The 20695-nt window shown below is 56.0% G+C and overlaps 1 protein-coding gene and 1 long non-coding RNA gene across 10 annotated transcripts; one reads left to right on the plus strand and one right to left on the minus strand.

The window, feature by feature from the left end:
- Positions 1 to 234: 234 nt before the first annotated feature.
- On the minus strand, positions 235 to 17383 carry ZNF358 (zinc finger protein 358). Of its 9 annotated transcripts, none has more exons than XM_073889401.1 (10): positions 17245 to 17383; positions 15469 to 16048; positions 13978 to 14084; positions 13791 to 13891; positions 13450 to 13562; positions 13236 to 13345; positions 12690 to 12894; positions 12072 to 12193; positions 2322 to 2427; positions 235 to 2065 (listed from the first exon to the last, which is right to left on the minus strand). In XM_073889401.1, the coding sequence occupies exons 1-10, from the start codon at positions 17257 to 17259 to the stop codon at positions 315 to 317; spliced, it is 3210 nt and encodes a 1069-aa protein (XP_073745502.1). In that variant the 5' UTR covers positions 17260 to 17383; the 3' UTR covers positions 235 to 314. The 9 variants fall into 9 exon arrangements, with proteins under 9 accessions (XP_073745502.1, XP_073745503.1, XP_073745501.1 ...); XM_073889402.1 differs by having other exon boundaries at positions 12072 to 12157; positions 13236 to 13366; XM_073889400.1 differs by having other exon boundaries at positions 13236 to 13366.
- Positions 12486 to 15327, plus strand: LOC141371837 (uncharacterized). Its single transcript, XR_012377093.1, has 3 exons — positions 12486 to 12540; positions 12709 to 12857; positions 15175 to 15327. It is a non-coding gene; the product is annotated as an uncharacterized lncRNA (long non-coding RNA).
- Positions 17384 to 20695: the final 3312 nt, after the last annotated feature.

Raw genomic sequence — 20695 nt, forward strand, 5'->3', positions numbered from 1 at the left:
CCTGCAGGGGAAGTCTGCCCATGACTAGGGTGGCCAGGACTGGGGGAGCAGAGTGGTAACTGCTGGGAGGGACCAGTGTGAGACCTTGTGGGGGAACTGGGAAGCCTGGAGGATTAGGGCGGAGCCAGGACGTTGGGGTTCCAGCTATTGCTGGCACCGGCCACACCCTCCCATCTCCTGAGGAAGGGGCTGTGCATTAGAGGAAAGAGAAACAGGCAAGCCACACAACACAGAGCCAGGAGGCAGTGGGAGGATTTTACTAAACTGCATGACACACAACTTCCCCAGGCCCCCCATGAGTGTTGGCGTCCACTTCAGCCATCGGGCCCCAGCAGTGCCCCTTGCTCCTGCACCCACTCAGGACTCTCGCCAGTAGGGATGGCCGGACTGACAGTATCATGGGTGGGAGAGCAGGGGTCAGGGTGAGACTCAGGGTTGGGGTCGGGGCTGGGCACGGGATCCTGGTCAGGGCTGGGACCGGATCCTTGCTCAGGGCTGGCCACGACGTCAGGATTGGCGTCGGGACCAGGCTTAGGGTCAGATTTGACAGAATCAGGGGTGGGGGTAGATTCAGAGCCAGAGACAGCTTTGGGGCTGGGATTAGGGAAGGAGCCCACCACGGAGCCAGGGTCAGAGCCCAGGCCAGAGCTGGGGCCAGGGCTGAGGCCCAGGCCAGAGCCGAGAACAGAGACAGCATCAGGACCCAGGAGGGAGACCTGCCCTGGCCTCAACATGGAGGCAGGACTGAGGCCGAGGCCCGCGGCGGCGGCGGCGGCAGCGGCCGCGGCGGCGGCGGCCGCAGCCGCGCCCTCATGCACCCGCTTGTGCTTGGTGAGGCTGGAGGCTTGGCCAAAGGCCTTGCCGCAGAGCTGGCAGCGGTAGGGGCGCTCTCCGGAATGCACGTGCAGGTGCTGCAGCAGCGCGGAGCTCTGGCCGAAGGCCTTGGAGCAGTGGGGACAGGCGTAGGGCCGCTCGCCCGTGTGGATGCGCAGGTGGTGCTGCAAGTTGGAGCTCTGGCCGAAGGCCTTCCCGCAGTGCGGACAGCGGTACGGGCGCTCGGCCGTGTGCGTGCGCTGGTGCTGCAGCAGCGCCGAGCTCTGGCCGAAGGCCTTGCCACACTGCGGGCACGGGTACGGCCGCTCGCCGGTGTGCGTGCGCAGGTGCTTCAGCAGCGCCGAGCCCTGCCCGAAGCCCTTGGCGCACACGGGGCACTTGTGCGGCCGCGGGCCGCCGTGCGTGCGCAGGTGCTGCGCCAGCAGCGAGCCGTGCCCGAAGGCCTTGCCGCACACCGGGCAGTGGTGCGGCTTCTCGCCGCTGTGGCTGCTGCGGTGCTTCAGCAGCGTGGAGCGCCAGCCGAAGGCTTTGCCGCAGGCGGCACACTGGTAGGGCCGCGCGCCCGTGTGGATGCCGCGGTGCTGGGCCAGCGTGGCGCCGTGGCTGAACGACTTGCCGCAGTCGGGGCAGCGGTACGGCTTCTCGCCGCTGTGGGTGCGGCGGTGCTGGCTCAGCCCCGAGCTGCGGCGGAAGGCTCGCCCGCAGTCGGGGCAGGAGAAGGGCCGGGGAGGGCTGGCAGGTGCAGGGAGCACCGCGGGACTGGGGGCCAGGACCTCGGGAGTGGCAGTGAGGCTGGATGAGAGGGGGTCCAGGTCTGGGGACTCGGTGGGGCTGAGGGTGTCGTTGTTAGGGTCAAGAACCAGGGGGACAGGGCCAATGACGTCTGGATCGAGGTCGAAACTTGAGGACATGGGGTCGAGATCTTGGGGATCCGAGTCTCGGGTGGCTGAGATGGAGCTCGGAGCTTCGGCGTCGGGGCCCAGATCCTCAGAGACGGGCTCCAGATCTTCATAGCTGGGGTCCACATCCTCAGAGACAGTGTTGAGGTCTTCTGGGTCAGGCTCTGGGTCTTCACAAACTGGGTCCAGCTCTTCAGGGTTGGGGTCCAGGTCCTCTGAGTCGGAGTCAAGCTCTTCATAAGTGGGCCTCGGGCCTTTGTGGCCTGGGTTCCTGACCAGGACCGAGCGCCGCATCCCTGGTGTGGAAGTGCTGGCTGCTTCTGGGGCAGGATCTGCAGGGTGGGGACAGAGGGTGAGTGGAGGGTAGGTTCTGGAGGCCAGGGGGTCTCTTTTGGATGGGGAGGGAAGTGAGAGGGGGCCATGCCATGGCCCAAAACCCACTCCTGAATACACACATGGATCCTGCCCTTGTCTCAGATCGCAGGGAGACTTGTGATGCGCTCCAGCCAGGGCAGGGAGAAGAGGGACCCTGGTGGGACATGGAGGGTGGGGTGGGGTGGGGGGAACCTTCCCTTCTCAGCACCACACCTGGATGGAAGTCATGGGACCCGGCACTAGAGGTCTCCAGTACCCAGCTCCAGGGCTCTGCCCCTCTCTCCATCTTGGGCTCCTCCTCCCGTGGGAAGCTTGGGTCCTGTGGAGGAGAGAGAGTCCAGGGTTCCTACCTGCTTGACTGGGGTCCCCTCATGGGGAAGAGGATGAGTGCCTGGGTTCCTGTGCTTGCTCCAAGTACATGGCCTGAATTCCTGTCCCGTAGTCGGGGATGACATATTTGGGGGTTCCTAGTAGCAAGGGCAACCTCTGGCTTGCCTCATAGAGAGGAAGCATCCTGAGCTCTGAAGCTTATATCTGGGGGATGGGGGGGACAACATCTGGTACTCCCCTTGCATCATTGAGGTAGGGCAGGGGCACCTCTGGCTTGCTTGCTGGGGAAGAAGTGACTGGAATGCCAGACCTCACAGTTCAGGGGTGGGAATAACTGTCAAAACACCTGTGTATCCAAATGCCAGTTCCTAAAGCTGGGGGGGGGGTAAGGTGGGACCCACTGGGGCACAGAGAGACCCATGGACCCTTAGCCAGGTGAGTAGGGACAGGTGTTGTACCCGTTTGCCCAGTTGTATAGCAGATCCTGAATTCTAATCCCTAGGTGGGGGCAAAAATAATCCTTGGGGCCCCTGTGGGGTTACTGAGGGGCTCCTGGGTCATCTCCTAGGAAAGGGAGATTCCTGAGTAACTAACTGATCCCAAGGCTGAGGTCAAGTGTCAGGATACATTTCTGGTCTCCTCCTGGAGAAAAGATCCTGAATTCCAGCCCCATACCTGGAGGTTGGAAGCAGGGTGGAGAAACCATTGCTGGGAGCCCTTCTGCGGAGCAGAGGGAGTTCAGGATTACCTGATGGGGAGGTGATGTCTTGAGCTATCCACCCCATGGCCTGTGGGTTGGGGAGCAAACAAACAGATCTGTTCCTGGAGGGAGGGATGGGGGGGGCCTCTGGCTCTCCTGGGGAGAGGGACATCCAGAACCACAACCCCACAGCTCCAAGTGGCTAAGCAAATGGAGAGGGTGGAGTTCTTAGATCACCTCCTCAACGGAGACACCACATTTGAAGGGTGCGGGGGAAACAATGCTTGGGTCCCCTCCTGGGTTTCTGGGGGGGGGCAGGGGAACCTTTAGATGGCCTCCGGAGGAAGGGGCCTTCCAAACTCTCAACTCTTAGCTGGAAGGGGGGAGGAGAACTGAGTTCCTGGGGGGAGGGGGCAGGTGGACCCCTGGATCACCTCCTGGGAAGGGGTTTCCAGAACTCTGGACCCCAAGACTGGAGAGTGAGGGGAACAATAACTGGGCTCCAGGGGGTCAGAGGGTACCCCGGATCCCCCTCCTGAGGAAGGGCCTCCTGAACTCCCAACCTCAGGCTGGAGGGTGGGGAGAACAATACTTAGGCGTCCTCCAGGGTTCCTGGGATAGAGAGGGTCTGGATCGCCTCCAGGGGAGGAGGCGTTCTGAGCTCCCGACCCCACAGCTGAGGGGTGCCCCCCCCATACCTCCCCGATTTCAGGCGCCCAACTCGGGCTGGGCCCTCCTCCCCCCGGGGCCGCGGCGGCGGAAAGGGCGCGCTAGGCCCGCGGGCCGCGGGGGGACCCCCCCTCCCCTCACGCCCGCGACCCTGCTCTCCCGGGCCGGGCGGGCGGGCGGCGCGCGGGCGGGGAGGGGGGCGGCAGACAGAGGTCGCCCCGGGCCGCGCCCCGCACCCGCCCCCGCCCCGGCCCCGGCCCCGGCCCCCGCCCGCCCGGCCCGCTCGCGGGGACACTCACCCGGCGCCCCTTGCCCCTGCCCGGCCCGCCGCGCCCCCGGGGCCCGCAGGAAGCCCCCCGCCCGCCAGCCCCGCCGGCGGCCCCCTCGGCCCAGCGGCCCCGCCAGGCGCTCCCGGGGAGCGAGAGGGGCCGGCCGAGGGCCGCAGCGGGAGCTGCTGGGACTTGTAGTTCGCCCGCGCCCGCCGCGGCCGTCGCCATCGCTGCCCCCGCCCCCCGGGCCAGCCTTTGTCCCGGCCCGGCCGCCCCGGCCGCGCGGCCGCGCCTTTGTTTGCGCCGCGGCCTCCCGCGCTGCCCTTGCCCCGGCCCGCCGCGGCCCGGCGCCTCAGGCCCTCGCTGTCCCTCCCGGCCCCCGCGTGCTTCGGCCCCTGCCGCGGTCTCCCCCTGCCCCGGTCTCTCTCTGCATCTCTGTTGCCCTCTCGGCGCCTAGCTCTGTTCCTTTCTGTCTCTGCCCCTCTATTTCTGCGGCCCTCCCCGTTTCAGTCTCTTTGCCTCTGTCCCTGTCACTTTTCCTGCCTCTGCCCGTCTGTCTCTCCTTGTTTCTGGCCTCCTCTGTCTCTGTCTCTGCCTCGTGCCCGTGTCTCCGACTCTTATCTTTGTTCAAAAAGCACCAAACCTTCTATCTCTCTGCCCAACGGGCAGGGCACATAAGCAAAGCCAAGGCTCCGAGAAGCCCTGCAATTTACAAAGCTGTTAATCTTTGCTCAATCCAGCGTCCCCCTGTAAGACTCCCCAAGGAAGAGTGTTGGGGGCCCTGTCCCTGAGTGTTTTCCTCCTGCTGTCCGGCTGATAGGTCACTCACTGATGTCACTGGTGGACTCCCTGTGTCTGATGCCCACTGGAGTGATGATCTCTGGAGAAGCCTAGGCCAAAGTGGGGAAGGACTCTGGGCAGACTTTACCTGGAGGCACAGATCCCCGCAAAGAGGGATTGAAAACCAGCCCTGGCAGCTGCCAGCTGGGCCGTGATGTTCTTCACTGAGCATAAACAACAGTCACAGAATATAAACAATGACCACACAAGGCCGCTCTGTGACCACGTCTGAACCGAGCCAGAGACAAGGACACTCTGCAACCACAAAAATGAATACACACCCTCCTCGCCCGGACTAACGCGATGGCTACCGCCTCTTACCAACGACAGCTCCCCGTCCATCCTCCCACTTCGGAGATAAAAATCACCAAAATACCCAGTCACCAATCCGCTCCCTGCTTCCCGACGGCACCAACCGAGAATTGCTTCTACTCTCTTCAACTCTCTTTAAAACTACCCCCCACCCCACATGCCTGAGTCCTATAAGGTGCCCTCCTGTCCCCCAACACCCTCTTAGGGAGGTACCCATGGTTCCTGGTGTCTGATCTTCCCTTTTTAGCGAGCTAAAAAAACTTTTTTGACTACAGCTGTATTTCTGATGGTCTTTGTGTGAATTTTGACACACCACCTACCCTTGAATATAACCTCAAGCAAATCAGGCCTCCAGGAGTCTTCTCTCTTCTTTCCTGAACCTTCTAGATCTGTGCTGAGCTCAAGGTCTGAAACTGGCTTTCCACCTTTCTGTGGAAAAGCCCTCAGCAGATCTGAGAGATCTGAGACTGAAATTGGATTATGTCGGGGGTTCCTCATCCTGCCACCTCCTGGAGGATCCCATAGCAAATAATGCTTGTGATGACAGTGTTGTTTCTGTCTGCTAAGTATCTTTTTTTTTTTTTTTTAAGATTTATTTATTATTTTAGAAGGGGGGTCAGGAGGAGAGAGAGAATCTCAAACAGACTCCGCGCTGAGCACGGATCCCCACGTGGGGCTCGATGTGAGGCTCCATCTCATGACCTTGAGATCATGACCTGAGCTGAAATCAAGAGTCAGAAGCTTACCCAGCTGAGCCACCCAGGCTCCCCTGTCTGCTAAGTATCTCTTTCAGCACCTTGCTTTCCCTTTGTGGATCCTTCTCCGCTACTCCAACCTAACACAGCCCCCCAGTATCACTCAGCCTAAACGTACCAATCAGAGAATCCCATCTCCTGGCCACAATAATTAAGTTGGAGGACATGACATTGGACGGTCTCATTTTTCCTCTGGGATCATAAGCCGTATATAGGCCCCCGTCCTACCTGCAGCCCCCTTCCCCACTTGTCAGGAAGAACAGTCTGCATGCAGACTGAAGCCAATCTACACCAGGATGTATAGTGAGAGTTGAAGAGAAAGTTCCGTCTACATTGGCTGAGCTCCTGAATATGGCCATACCTGAGGCCAAAAGCCCTCATTCTTTCCAATACCATGAGCCAACACATTTCCTGGGCATGGGGTGGGTTTCTGTCCCTTGAATCGATGACAGTCTTGACTAATTTAGAATTAGTACCTGGAAGAGGAAGGGTATTGTGGGAAGTAACCTAAAATGTGGAATTGGCAGAGCAAAGTGAGGTAGAGGGGCAGGGCCACCACAGACACATATATTCACTACAAAGTGAATGGGACTCCCTAGATTGATGAGGTGCATACAGTCTGCCCTGAGAAGAGCCTTCCTCAAGAAACAAGAAATTTCTGTTATGCGGTAGAAAAATAAGCTGATTAAAATCTTGCTTCCTGGGGCACCTGGGTGGCCCAGTCGTTAAGCGTCTGCCTTCAGCTCAGGTCATGATCCCAGGGTCCTTGTCTCAAGCCCCGCATCGGGCTCCCTGCTCCACGGGAAGCCTGCTTCTCCCTCTCCCACCCCGCCCTGCTTGTGTTCCCTCTCTCGCTGTCTCTCTCTCTCTCTCTGTCAAATAAATAAATAAATAAAATCTTAAAAAAAAATCTTGCCTATTTTATCTTGGGACTCTAACCACGTGTTTCTTGAGACTGTGGTTTGAGGGGCTTTGGAGAAAAATAGCAGGATGTTGAAATGTTTGGGCACCTTCATCAAGGTCTCCCTAGACAGACACAGGCTGCCTATGTACTTCTTGCCGCAGAGACTAGCATCTGCTTGATTTTGTGATTGCGGGAGCTGAATTCTCTGCCCCAAACTAGAGGAGGAAATTAGTAATGGGGTGAGAGATAAGACTGGGATTGTTGGAGAACTAGGGGGCACTTGATGCCCCAGGCTACTCTGTAACACTGAACACTCCCTGTCCATAAACATACAATTACCCTCCATTGGGAAGAGCCTGTTAGCTATCTTTCCACCCTCCAGATTGTAACCGGGGGCAAAAGAGATGCTAAGGGGATGGGCAGGCACAGATCTGTTGCTAGGAGACAGGGTCCAGCAAGGTTGGGCTCCAGGATCAAAGATCCTGGTGAGGTTTGGGGAACCAAATCACCCAGGGGTGGGCTTGTGAGCTGGGCCATCCAATCATAGCATTCTATCCCTCTGGGCACAATGACTGGTTCATGGCTGGGCAGATGCAAGTGGGCCAATCAGAGTGTCCTTTAAGTTCCAAGACGAGGAGTTGGGGCAAGACCCTCTCCTTCCTTTGAGGCTTTAATCAAGAGTATTTGGATTGCTAGCATTCTCTTTTTTTGGCCACCGCTTGGAGGGACACAGGATTGCAAGGTGGTGAGGTAGATTCCAGATTTTCTTATTTCTAAGTTATAAAATAACAGAATTCATCCAAATAAATTGGAAGATCTAATTGGCTTTATTGAATGGCTCATGGGGGTGCCTGGGTGGCTCAGTTGGTTAAGCATCTGCCTTCAGCTCAGGTCATGATCCTGGGATCAAGTCCAACGCTGGGCTCCCTGCTCAGCGGGGAGCCTGCTCCCTTCTCCCTCTGCCCTTACCCCAACCCACCTCACCCCCGTGCTCACTGCTTGCACACACTCTCTCTCTCTCAAACAAATAAAATCTTAAAAAGATTTATGAATCAGGTAGCATCCCTTCTAACACATAGAGGGGCACCCTGAGGAGTTGTACAAATTGGAAGGTTTTTATAGGAAGGGGGCTAGGGCAAGAAAATTATAGGCAAAAGAAAAGAATTGTTCCAGGCAAAGTCACTTTCCCTTAGGGGAAGGGTAGGGGATCTTATTAGGTGGATTACCTCATCTTCTGTCCATGAAGAAGGCCCATATGACAGATTACCTTATTGGTGCTTATAAAAAAAAATTTTCCAATTGGTAGATTAAGACTTACATTTCTGGGGGAGGTTGAAACTGCAATTAGGTTAGGTATTAACCCTTGGTTTGGTGACTTATCCTGGCCCAAGTAACACCGTTTGGGGTGTGTGGTTTTCTTTGTAACAAAGTCAATAAAAATCCCTTTCTAGGGCACCTGGGTGGCTCAGTGGGTTAAGCGACTGCCTTTGGCTCAGGTCATGATCCTGGAGTCCCAGGATCGAGTCCCACATCGGGCTCCCTGCTCAGCAGGGAGTCTGCTTCTCCCTCTGACCTTCTTCCCTCTCGTGCTCTCTATCTCTCATTCTCTCTCTCTCAAATAAATAAATAAAATCTTTAAAAAAAAATCCCTTTCTACTTGAGCTAGAGCAAGCCAGGTTTCCATCACTTGCAACAAAAATGACCTAAGACATTAAAAAATAGGGGCACCTGTCACCAAGCTGCAGCCAAATACTAGGCTCTGTTCTAAGAATGGCACATGTGCATTTTAAACCTTGTACCCAGGGTGCCTGGGTGGCTCAGTTGGTTAAGCAACTGCCTTCGGCTCAGGTCATGATCCTGGAGTCCCGGGATCGAGTCCCACATCGGGATAGAGTCCCACATCGGGCTCCCTGCTCAGCAGGGAGTCTGCTTCTCCCTCTGACCCTCCTCCCTCTCGTGCTCTCTGTCTCTCATTCTCTCTCGCAAATAAATAAATAATAAATAAATAAATAAAAAATAAATAAATAAAGCTTGTACCCACTTCATGAAGTGAGAACTGTTGCCAGCCCCATTTTATGCACAAGGAAAGAGGGGGCAGATCATGGCATCACTTGCCTAAGGACAGAAAGACAAGGAAGTGGCAGGTCTGAATTCTGCTGCTCCATGATGTTTTCCTTTAAAAATTAATCTGTTCTCCCATGTACAATCCTACTTTATTCATCTTGGTCTATAAGCCTTTTGGGTTTTTGTAGTTGGTATGAAATGCCTTTTTTGGTGTGGGGAAGGGTGAGTGGAATATAGGGAGGGATAGACATAAATCCATAGAATACCTCCCAAATCATGATGAAGTATCTTTCTGCACTAAAAATATTTCTAGTAAAGCTCCTGTTCTTTTCTAGCAACCATCCTGGGGCTTGTCAGTTCCACTGTTAGAAAATTCTTCAATTTGAGCCCCTGGGTGGCTCAGTTGATTAAGCGGCTGCCTTCAGCTCAGGTCATGATCCCAGGGTCCAGGAATCGAGTCCTGAATCAGGCTCCCTGCTCAGCGGAGAGCCTGCTTCTTCCACTCCCTCTGCCTGCCTCTCTGCCTACTTGTGCTCTCTCTCTATCTCTGTCAAATAAATAAATAAAATCTTAAAAAAAAAAAAGAAAAGAAAATCCTTCAATTTGTGCAGAAATAAATCTGCCTCCTTGGAACTCCTACCCATTATTTTTCATCTGGTGTCTGGGTGCTTTAAACCATTCTTAGAACCAAGCAGGAGCACACATTTTCCTGCAATCAGAGCTACATGGAAATGAATACCAAAGTAAGCTTTCTGAGCTTCCTGGCAGGCAAGGCAAAAAGGAAAAGTCCTTTAGTTAAGAGTAGTGTGATCAACAAACAGACCAGCTTTACCAGGAGAGTCTGATTTTGTCCTGGGGATCACTGCAGGATGGGTTTATTGCAGTGGTTCTCAAGCAGGGCAACTCTTGCCCCCCCAGGGGACATTTGGCAATGCCCGGAGATATTTTTGGTTGTCACAGCTGGCTGGGGTAAAGGGAGGATGCTATTGGCATATGGTGATTAGAGGTCAGGGATGATGCTAAACATCCTACGTGCACAGGAGGGCCTCTGACAATAAAGAATGATCCCATCCAAAATGTCAGTAGTACTGGGATTGAGAAATCCTGATTGATCATGAGGTAATTCAGAAGTGTGTCATGTAGATTTTTAGTGGAAGCAAACAGAAGAGGTGCTTTGCAGCTAGCAGACCCTTGTATAGATAATCGGAGAGCAGCCAAAAGGGCCATCTTATTCTGTGGGACCCAAAGCTGGACTCCTGTTCTTCCTGTGGAAATGACAACCTGGCCTCACAGAATTGCTGCCCAGGGGGAAAGGGCTCCTGGCCGGGCTTGAGCTTGGCTCTTGGTGGCTCAGGAGGCTTTGGTCTTTGAAGGTCTGATTACAGAGTCAGGGATGGAGTCAGGGAGCCATGTTCATTCCCTGAAACCAGATTCCCAACAGCCCACAGAAGCAGTCCCTGGGCATGGCCACTGAGGCCCATTTTATCCTGGACAGAGCCAATCTCACCACACCCAGACCTTCAAGATGGGGGCGCTGTCCAAGGTACCATTTGTTGATATGCTCGTCAAGCCCCATCAGTGATGGAGCTCCATCCCCTCCTCCTCCTTTCCACCCTTTTCATTTCGTCCCTGGCTGGACACCTATTCCCTTCGACTTGATCATATCATGATGGCTTTTGTTGATTTGTCCCTGGACCCAGCTCTGACTAGCTGCTTAGCCAGCCCGCACACGGTTGAGCTTCCAGCTTTCACCCACAGTGGAGGAGATTGCTGGGTCACTCTCAGCCTCTCCACCCCCTCAGTCTCCCCCCCCCGAACCCCACCCCCTCTCTCAGTGATTGAAGCCTCCTTCCCATACCCTCATCTTCCTCTTTCCTCCATACCTTCATGCTCAGAAGGGAAGTGCTCTCTCCCTCCTTGACCCCCAGCCACACACACTGAAGTGTGTACATTTCTCATTTACAACACTCTGAGAGAGCTACCACTCATCTCCACTTTACAGATGAGCAAACGGATGAGGCTCAGAGGGGTTAAGCGCCTTGCCTAAGACTACTATCCAGGACAGAGGAGTTAAGATTTGGACTCTGTCCATTCAGCCCTAGGAATCTGTGTTCTTAGCCCTTCACCACACTGCCCTGTTCGACGCTATGACTCCTCTCTTCACATCGTTCAGATTTGTTGGTGCACCTGAACACCTTACACTGAGTCCAACAGCCAAGGCTTTGCACAAGCTGGGATGGCCTCCTTGCCCAGAGTGGGGCGATCTTCAGGGCCCGTGGAAGTGTCTGTTCAGGGTTATTTGATGGAGTCACTCTCTCCTGTACCGTCCCCAACCCACGAAGCATCCTCTTTCATGGCTGACTGATGGAGGGCGGGGTGGGATGCTGCCAAGACACTGTTTATTGCTGTCTAGGGCATGGGTAGGTGGGGGCCTGGGGGGCCCGAGGGTCTGCCTTACCCGCCCCACAGCCCCACTGACGAGGGGAGCCCAGAGGCACATGGCTGTCCTGCAGATTGACCAATCTCAGCACTGCTGGGCCCTGGTACTTGGAGGGAAACTCATGCTCGTATTGGGTTGAGAAGAAGCGCTGTCTGCCCAGCGGGGGCTCAATGTGGCTGTACTTGCACTGTGGAGGCAGGGTGGGCAGCCTGGCAGGACAGCCTGGAGGCTGGCGGACCTACCTGGCCCACCCCGTGGCCCCCATACGACCCTAGGAGCAGCAAAGGCTGATGACTGGGCTCTGAGGAGGTGGGCAAAAGGTGCCCCAGCTTGGGCTGACCCAGGAGCCGGAGAGAAACCGGTGACCCCCGGAATGACCCCAGGACTGTGGTGACGCAGGCAACTGCGAACTAACCCTCGGCTGGGGGTTTAACTGTGGCTGGTGATATAAAGGTGTCCTTGAGCTGGCCCTGCCACTAACTACCCTGGTGGTGAGCTAGGGATGACCTTGAGGCTGGGGTGACATTAAGATGACCCTGTGCCTGGGGTCACCCTAGAGAGACCCTGACAGGACTTGATACGAATTCTGGGCCTGAGCTGACGGCATTATCATCCTGAGATAAAGCTACACTGATTTGGGGGGTTACGTGGTCAGGGAGGTACCCTTCCCCATCCCTCACCCGCTGTAGCATGTCCTCAGTCACGGAGGCCGGAGCTGTTCTATGAGGCTTCAGCATCTTCTGGTTCATGGTTAAAAAATCTGTTTCTGGAGATTTGGGGTGGGGGTAGTCGAGCTGAGGGGCTGAAGGAGGAGAGGCATGGTCCCTGGGCAGGAACGTGCGAGATTAAGGATGGAGTAGGACTTCAGGGCGAAGCCTGAGCCCTCGCTGAAGTTGGAGCGAAGATGGATTAGGAGGCGGGGCGGAGGGAGGAGCCAGGGGCGTGGCAAGCGCAGACTAGTGAGGGCTAAGGCAGGGCGGGCTAGTCGGTGAGGGGGAGGAGCCAGAGCCTGACAGAAGAGCAGGGGTTAGAGTCGGGAAAGGGCAGATATGGAGAGGGGCGGGCCTACGGCCATGCAGGGGGCAGTGCCGTGGCGGAGACGGTGGTGGTGGTGGGGAGTCAAGTCCACGAAGGGGCGGGTTGTCCAGGGTCAGAGTTGGGCTCTCGGTCCCTGGGGTGGGATCTCGCTCTTCAGGAGGCGGAGCCAGAATCGGGCGGTGGGCGGGGCGAAACTGGCCGGGGCGGGGTTAGAGCTGCGGCGGGGAAGGGAGCCCTGCCCCTCCCCCCAACCCGCTCACCGTCGGTGCCTCGTGGCAGGTTGCTACGCAGCAAGTGGAGACTGGGCGCTTTCTGCGGCTTCTCTGGCGTCCCACGGGGGCAATAGTCCGTGCCCGTGGGGGTCTGGAGGAACGGTTCGAGCAGCGAGGAGTCCCCTAGGCGCACGTGACTCTTCAATTTCTCGTAAGGCACGTGGCGGCTGGGTGGTTCGGTCACGGGCGGCGGCTGTAAGACCATATGGCCTCTGGGAAGCTCCCGTGTCCGGGATCTCCCAAAACCCGGGTGGAGACAAGAGGCGAGCGCTCTACGACCTTGGAGAGCTCACACCCTCTCTAGGCCCCACGTTGCTGGTGCTGGGAGTAGGCACTGTATCTCATTTTGCAGACAGAGCCACCGAGGCTCCCAGTGGTTAAGGGACTTAACCCTAGATGCCGCAGATAGACCCAGGAGGTCCCCCACACGTCACACTCACTCCCACCTCAAGGCCTTTGCACCTGCTATTGGTACTGCCTGGGAAACCCTTTCCCCGATGAGCCCCGGGGGAAGGTCTCCCCCTTCCGGCTGACCTGACCATGGAAGAAATGCATGGAGGTGGTGAGGCTGCCTGGACCAGGGCACCAATTTCCTTCCAGGATGTGCGATGCTGGAGTCTGGTCATGGTGAAGGACAAAAGGCTCTGCCAGTGGCAGAGCAGAGGCTGAGCAGACCGGGAGGCCCCTGTGGGAAGGGAGGAGGTTGGGGGGAGGGGGGAGGGGTGGGCAGGGCCGGCAGTAGACTCACCGGGCTCTCGGGCATAGAAATGATCAGCTTTGGTGGTCCTATCATGGAACAGGCCATCTCCAGGACGAATATTCACATAGTGGATGTGGGCTGCGGCCTGGGCCTTGTCATACCTGCAGACCAGGGAGGATTCGTCTGATCCGGGCCCTTGCAACTCCCAGGAAATGGGAGAGAGGCAGGCTTCCCAAAGGCCAAGCTGTGGGGTGCTGATGGTGGGAGAGCCTTGCTTATAGGTGATGGAGGCCTCAAAGGCACAGTATTGGCCCCAGAGCCTTGGGTGGCACGCTCCACGAGTCGCTGAGAGCCCGCCACCCTGGTGGAAGGCCACCGTCTCTTTGTACCTGTCTGGGGGCAGACCCTGGGGCCTGAAGGCTTGCTTCTGCTCCGAACACATGGGCCCATAGCCAATCTTGAAGTCTCCCAGTTCCACGCTGGAGAAGGCCTGTGGGTGGACAGAGGTGGGATGGACAACCCCACGCAGCCCCTATCGCTGCCGTCCCCCGCAGCACCAGCCCTACCTCGACTTACCCTCTTACACATCAAGGCCGGTGGGCTCGGCAGGGCCTGGAAGTGTCTCTGGTAGGAGGTCCCATTATCCTGTCTCCTGTGGTCCCACCTGAGGGGGCTGAGACCCCCTGAGGATGAGCAAGAATAGACAGAGAAGGGCATTGAGCCCCTGCAGCCTCTGGCCCACTGGGATGCGAGTCCTCACCTGGAAAGGGGAGCTGGGCAGTCCTGACTAGCCTCGCCCGAGGGCTGTGTGGAAAACACCAAAAAATAACACAAGGAATGATAACAAGAATAATTACCAAGTATTGAACCCGGCATCTAGGTTAAGTGCTTCGAACCCCATCTGCAGGGTTCATAATTCTCCCCACCTTACAGCCTTCCTGAGGCCCAGAGAGGCCAAATGACTTGCCGGAAGTCACGGAAATTCAAAACCAGAACTGAGTCAAGTCCAGATCTGACAATCCCGGAGCCCAGCGTGGAGGGACTCTGACTAGTGACCACCAGCCGGTCCCCTGGAGTCACAGAATTAGAAAATCATACAAATGACAGCTTCTCTTTTTTGAGCGCTCCCTGGATGCCAGGTGCATCATACACTCTGGGCTCCTTTGGCTTCAGCAGCTCCTATGAGGTGGGGCTCTATTGTTGCACGGAGGAAAATCCAGGCTTGGGGAGGTCAACTTGCTCAGTCACATAACTACTATGGTGACAGGGATGGGGTGGCGACTTAGCAGATTTGTCTGATTCCAAACCACCATTCATGACTTCTGCCCATGGCACAGCCCCTTGAAAAAAATTCAGGAGCTATGCCCTTCTATGCTTATAGAAACTGAGGCTCAGGGAGGTTCCTGGTTTTCTCAGCCCGGCACTGTTGACATTTGGGGCTGGAGAATTCTTTACTGGGGCGAGCTGTCCTGTGCATGGTAGGATGTTTAGCAGCATCCCTGGCCTCCCTTCATTCCCTGCTAGTAGCACCCCCTCCGTGGGTGATGACAACCAAAATGGTCTCCAGGGGCGCCTGGGTGGCTCGGTTGGTTAAGCAGCTGCCTTCGACTCAGGTCATGAGCCCAGGGTCCTGGGATCGAGCCCCGCATCGGGCTCCTTGCTCAGCGGGGAGCCTGCTTCTCCCTCTCCCTCTGCCCCTCCCCCCTGCTCATGTGCGCGCTCTCTCTCTATTTTATTTTATTTTTTTAAAGATTTTATTTATTTATTTGACAGAGACTGCAAGAGAGGGAACACAAGCAGAGGGAGTGGGAGAAGGAGAAGCAGGCTTCCCATGGAGCAGGGAGCCCGATGCCAGGACTCTGGGATCACGACCTGAGCGGAAGGCAGACGCTTAACGACCGAGCCACCCAGGCGCCCCTATCTCTCTTCAATAAGTAAATAAAATCTTAAAAAAAAAAAATGATCTCCAGACGTAGCCAAATGTCCCCTGGGAGAGGACGCGGAATCCCCGCCCGCCTGGAGAACCACGCGGTTGGCAAGTCGCGCGGGCCGCCCCGGCGCGCTCACCGAGGTGGCAGCAGGGCGCGCGGGACCGCGGGCACGGGTCGTGGGGGCGGTAAAACGCCTGGTAGGTGGTGGGCGGGATGCGCAGCTTGGCTCTGTCGCCAGGCGGCACCGAGTCGCGGTCGAAGATGAGCCGTGCGCCGCGGATCTGCTCGCTCGCGCGCGCCGGCGGCTCGGGCCAGCCGAAGTCGGCGCGCACGGTGGAGAGGCCGGTGCGGACGCGCGGGCCCGCGTGCACGCGCAGGTTGCTGGCCTGCATGGCGAGGGTGCGCTCCCGCATCTCCGACCGCGCGGACGGCGACGGCCCCGGGGGCGCGTACGCGCAGTGCGTCTCCGACCCGAGCTCCGTGCCCGCCGAGCGCGTGTCCTGGGCGAAGAGGGACCCGCGGGGCGGCTCCTGGCACTGCGGTGCGCGGGTGCCTCCCGGGTGCGCCCGGAAGTCCTGATGCGACGTGGATTGCATGGCGCCCACGTGCAGCCGCGGGTCGGGCCCCAGTGCAAAGTGCGAGGCCTTGAGGAAGTCCCGCCTGGACAGCGGGCACGGCAGCAGGGCGACCGCGGCCATCGGGGGACAAGGCGCCACCTGTGAGGGGGCGGAGACCCGGGAGTGAGCAAGCGACGCCTGAGGACAATGCTGCCTTTTACTCCCTTCCTGTGTTCCAGGCACGGGGCCCTCGGGGCTGGACACCTTGTGAAAAAACAGGCGCAGAACCTGTGCCTGCCCCCAGGGAAAGTAGAGATATCATCATTCATTTGACGCTTACTGTGTGCCAGGCACTGTTCTAGGTTCTTGGAAGGGGGAACATCAAATAACAAAACAGACCAAGAGCCGTGCCCTTGTGGAGTTAATGCTGGGGCGAGGAGGTGACAGACAATACTGAATAAATGTACTACTATCAGTTGCAGAGTTAGGAGAAGGAGCTAAGTGCTGTGGGTAAAACCATCCCACGGGGAAGGAGGATGGGGGTGGGGAGGTGGGATGGGAGGGTTGCAGTTTTAAATAGGGTAGTGTCACTGAGATGACAAAGACCTGAAAAGGGTGGGAGAGGAGCTTTTGGGTACCTGGGGGAGTAGCATCCCAGGCAGAAGGAACAGCAGGTGCCAAGGCCCCTCCCAGAGGGGGTCAGTGCAGAGTGAGCACCAGGAAGGGCTGCAGAATGAACCACTGCTTTCTACAGTTTGTCTGATACAGGAGCCCCCTCTCCTCACCCTCAGTCAGTGGTCGAGGCCATGGCTCTCCCCTCCAATGTCTGCTCAGTTCTGGCCAATGTCCCATCCTGCCACACACCTCCTCATGGGGCTTTCTGCCCTCTGCAGTTGTTCTCTTGGATCTCTTCCTATCCTCAAACTCTCTGAGGCTCAGACACCTCTCACTCCACTTCCCTGATCTCCAGCTCCAAGAGGCGCTGTCAGCACCCCAGTTAGCTGACTGGGACTTTCTTGCCTTTGCTCAGATAGGAGGAGTCTCCCTCCCCCTCGTCCCAGCCACTCAGAGACCAGCCCCCCTGGAGCAGGCTCACCGCGCATCAGCTCACAGCTAGCTCATGTCGACCTCTTTAGAAAGCAGGCAGCAAGCATGATAACAAGACCACAGTTTGTCAGGGTCTATGTTTGCTTTTTTGATCATTTTGGCACCGAAAAGAGTTGAGAGTGGAGAAGTCTTCAAATAGTTGATGGAGAATCTGACAACTGAAGTTACTAGCTAGGTCACCTCGGAGTAAGTAATTGGGCTCCTGTGAGCTTCAGCTTCCACATCAGGGATGAGGGTATGGTACTTACCTCAAGGGGTGGCATGGGGACTAATGAGTCTTAGAAAATGCGCTTGGCAACCGGCCTGACCCTCGAGGCTCCCTCTGTCCCCAGTCTCCCAGAGGATGCTCACATGTTCCTTCCAAGGCTGCATCCCAGTGTGGTCCAGCTCTGCCCATTGTGACCAAAGAGCTTCCCCCAGACGGTGCTGTCACAATGGTCCCCCAGCAACTCTGAGGGCGGCTGCGAGGAAGATCAGGAGTGAGGCCAGAGGATCCTGCCTTCTGAGAGCTCAAGAGAGCTTGGCAAGTGACTTGACTTCGCGAAGCCTCAGTTTTGTCATCTGGGAAATGGGGCTGTGAGGATGGTAACCACTTCAGAAAGCAGCAGTGAGGATTTGAGGCAGTAGGCTGCTGGTATTCACTTACTGCCTTTTCCCAAAGTTTTCCTGCTGGTCTGCTTCCTAACGCTCCCCACACAGGACGAGCCAGTGTCTTTGGTCTTTGGGTCACTGCAATGCTTAATGTCATTCCAGGGCTCACGGACCTCCAAGGTACACTTAAGGACGTCAGTGCCCTCCCAGCCCAAAGACCATCAGGAACACATTTGTGGCTGAGCAAATTCAAGCTTGTTACTTGTGATGGCAAGGGAGAGCACACTCCCTGGGGCGCTGTGGGTGTGGGACAGGCTTGTCTTCACTCCGGCTTGTCTTCCGTGCTTCCGGGGAGGTTCAAGGAAGTGGGTCTTTGCTTCGCATGGTCTTACTGGTGGGAAATTTGACTTTCCTTTTTGAGATGATCCGACGTGAAAATAATACATAAAATAATATGAATGGGGGAAAGGGGGAGTCAGTCTTTCATGGGGACAGAGTTTAGGTTTGGGAAGATGACAAATTCTGGAGGAGGAGGGTGGGGATGGTTGCTCGACAATGTGAATGGGCTTCGTGCCACTGAGCTGTGCGTTTAAAAATAGTTATCATGGTAAATTTTATGTTATGTATATTTTATCACAATAAGTAACTTTTTAAATGGAAAAACAATTTCTTAAAAAAAAAGTGAACTAAAGATACAAGGGCCCCAGTTCATGACCCCAAATCAGCTACAAAATGGGTCCTTTTCCTTCCTTCCTTCCTTCCTTCCTTCCTTCCTTCCTTCCTTCCTTCCTTCCTTCTCTCTCATTGAGCTATAATTGACACATAACATTGCCTGTGTTTGAGCCGCACAACATATTGATTTGATACATTTCTATTGCAATACAACTGTCATTGTAACATTAGCTAATACCTCTCCAGGACTTATTTAACTGAGTGGCTCTCTTCTCACTAAATTCAAGCAAATTGTTGTTTTGTCCACCGGGATGAGGTCCCATCACTGCTCCCCTGCCTGGGGCCTGGCTGAGAGCTTTGGCCCAGTCAGGTTGTTGCAAATACACATTTCAGCCTAGTCCTTCTGCCTGCTGGGAAACGAAGGCCCAGCAGGTGGATCTGGATGCTGTCGGGAAGCAAAGGGGGAGAGGTAATTTTCTTATTGAGGGTCTTAGTTTTTATCAAAAAGTCTAAGGAATGAAGCAAGAGTAAAGCTGTCAGTGGTCAAAGGACTGCAATTCAGACTATCCAGGAAAAGTGAATGTCTGGTTGCTGCTGTGGTTTGGACAATGCTCATGTTTTGCCTGCATTCAGACGTGATCACGGAGTGAGCTTGTTTTGTCTTGTTCCACCACGGTCACAGAGTGGCCTTGTCCATTGTTGGCATTCTGCAAAATTATTTATGTCCCGCAGGAGAACACCGGGGCTTAGCCGGGACCGCCAGGCCAGCTCCTAGCAACTACAAGGCCAGCTGTGAATGCCAGGCTATCTCCTGTCTCTCTCTCTCAAAGGTCAAGCTCAGCCCTGACCAGATGGTGGAGGACGCTGGGAGGGATGGGCAGGGCTTGCAAGACTCACTGCTGTCTGCTTGGTGCCTGGCACAGGGCCTGGCTCTCAGCAGTCACTCAGAGAAATGCACTGTGTGATTACGAAGCTGTCAGGGACAGCATGGGCTCCAGGGAAGGGACCTAGCCACTCAGGCAGCAGCAGGGTCTACAGCCCAAGACCCTCTTCCCTCTGTAGGCCTTGGGCTTGGCATGGATTTTTTTTCTTCTGCAGGAACAGTGTCCCTAGTTGGGGGGTGGGGGCACACAGATGCCTGTGCCCAAGGCTTAAGCAAGGAGGGCTGTGGTCAGATGTGGGGGTTAAAGAGTCTCTTGACTCCCCATCTTGAGATGTTGTAGGGAGGCCGACTTGGGGGAGGCGGGGCTTGGGGTCTAGGGCTTGGAGAGAGGAGGGGGGCTGCCAATGGAGGGGGCTGTGGGCCAGGAGCAAGTGGATGGATTCAAGTGACATTTTGGTGACTGTTGGGATGTGGGAGGGACGTGTGTGGAGAGAAAAAGGTGAGCCAGGTCTGTGACTGGCAGGGCATCTGGATGATGCTGCGACATGTTGAGTGTGGGGATGGGGTTGGGGGGATGCGCAGGGAAAGTGTCCAGGGGGCAGGTGGGGGCAGGAGTCAGGTCAGGATTAAAGAGGCATGAGGGAGAGGCCAATGATGAGGGGGCCAGGGAAGTCATGGGAGTAGAGGAGGTTTCCCAGGATCATGTGGATGGAGTGTGAGCACAGAGCTTTGGGCCGGGAGCTGAGCCCCGAAGGTTATGGCACTTATTGAGAAACTATTTTGTGCCAGGCCGTGGGGACATAGCTATGACCAAGACAGATCGAAGTCCTCACATTCTGTTGAGAGACAAATAACTAGGCAGCTAGATAAAGAAGCGATATAGTGACATTAGATAGTATTCCAGGGCGCCTGGGTGGCTCAGTTGGTTAAGCGGCTGCCTTCAGCTCGGGTCATGATCCCAGGGTTCTGGGATCGAGTCCCACATTGGGCTCCCTGCTCAGCAGGGAGTCAGCTTTTCCCTCTCCCTCTGCCTGCCTCTCTGCCTACTTGTGCTCTCTCTATCTCTGTCAAATAAATAAATAAAATCTTAAAAAAAAAAAAAGATAGTATTCCAAACTTAGGAGGAAAATAAGACAGCAAGAAACGTGGGTAGGAAGTGCCCAGGAGGGTGTGATGGGGAGGTCCAATGATGTTCGAGTAAACATGAGGAGGACGTGAGGGAGGGGGCCATGTGGGAATCTGGAGGGAGAGCATCCCAGGCAGGGGGCACAACCAATGCAAAGGCCCTGGGGCAGGAGCGTACTGTAACTTCAAGGACCAGGAGGAAGGCAGTGTGGTTGGAAAGAAGGGAGCAGGCAGGAAGAGTCCTGAAAGTTGAAATCGAGGGGCAATATTTTGCAAAAGGCAACCAGTCGACATCATGAGTCATTAGGGAAATATAAAACAAAGCTATAGTGAGATACCATGTCTCACCCCACAGGATGGCCATAATAATAAGGCAATAATAATAGTAGTGAGGCAAAATAAAAGTGTTGGCAAGAATGTGGAGAGTG

The sequence above is a fragment of the Callorhinus ursinus genome, unplaced genomic scaffold (genome assembly GCF_003265705.2).
Source record: "Callorhinus ursinus isolate GAN/ISIS: 27379988/994484 unplaced genomic scaffold, GSC_fseal_2.0 scaffold107, whole genome shotgun sequence".
Lineage (NCBI taxonomy): Eukaryota > Metazoa > Chordata > Mammalia > Carnivora > Otariidae > Callorhinus > Callorhinus ursinus.

Bases quoted from the DNA above. Each gene is read 5' to 3' on its own strand.
- ZNF358 (XM_073889400.1), bottom strand. The intron at 13,563-13,790 runs GTACAAAGAGAC...CCTGGTCTGCAG, and splicing joins CAGGGTCTGCCCCCAGACAG to GTATGACAAGGCCCAGGCCG. The intron at 2,066-2,321 runs GTGTGGTGCTGA...CCCACCCTGCAG, and splicing joins GTCCCATGACTTCCATCCAG to ATCCTGCCCCAGAAGCAGCC.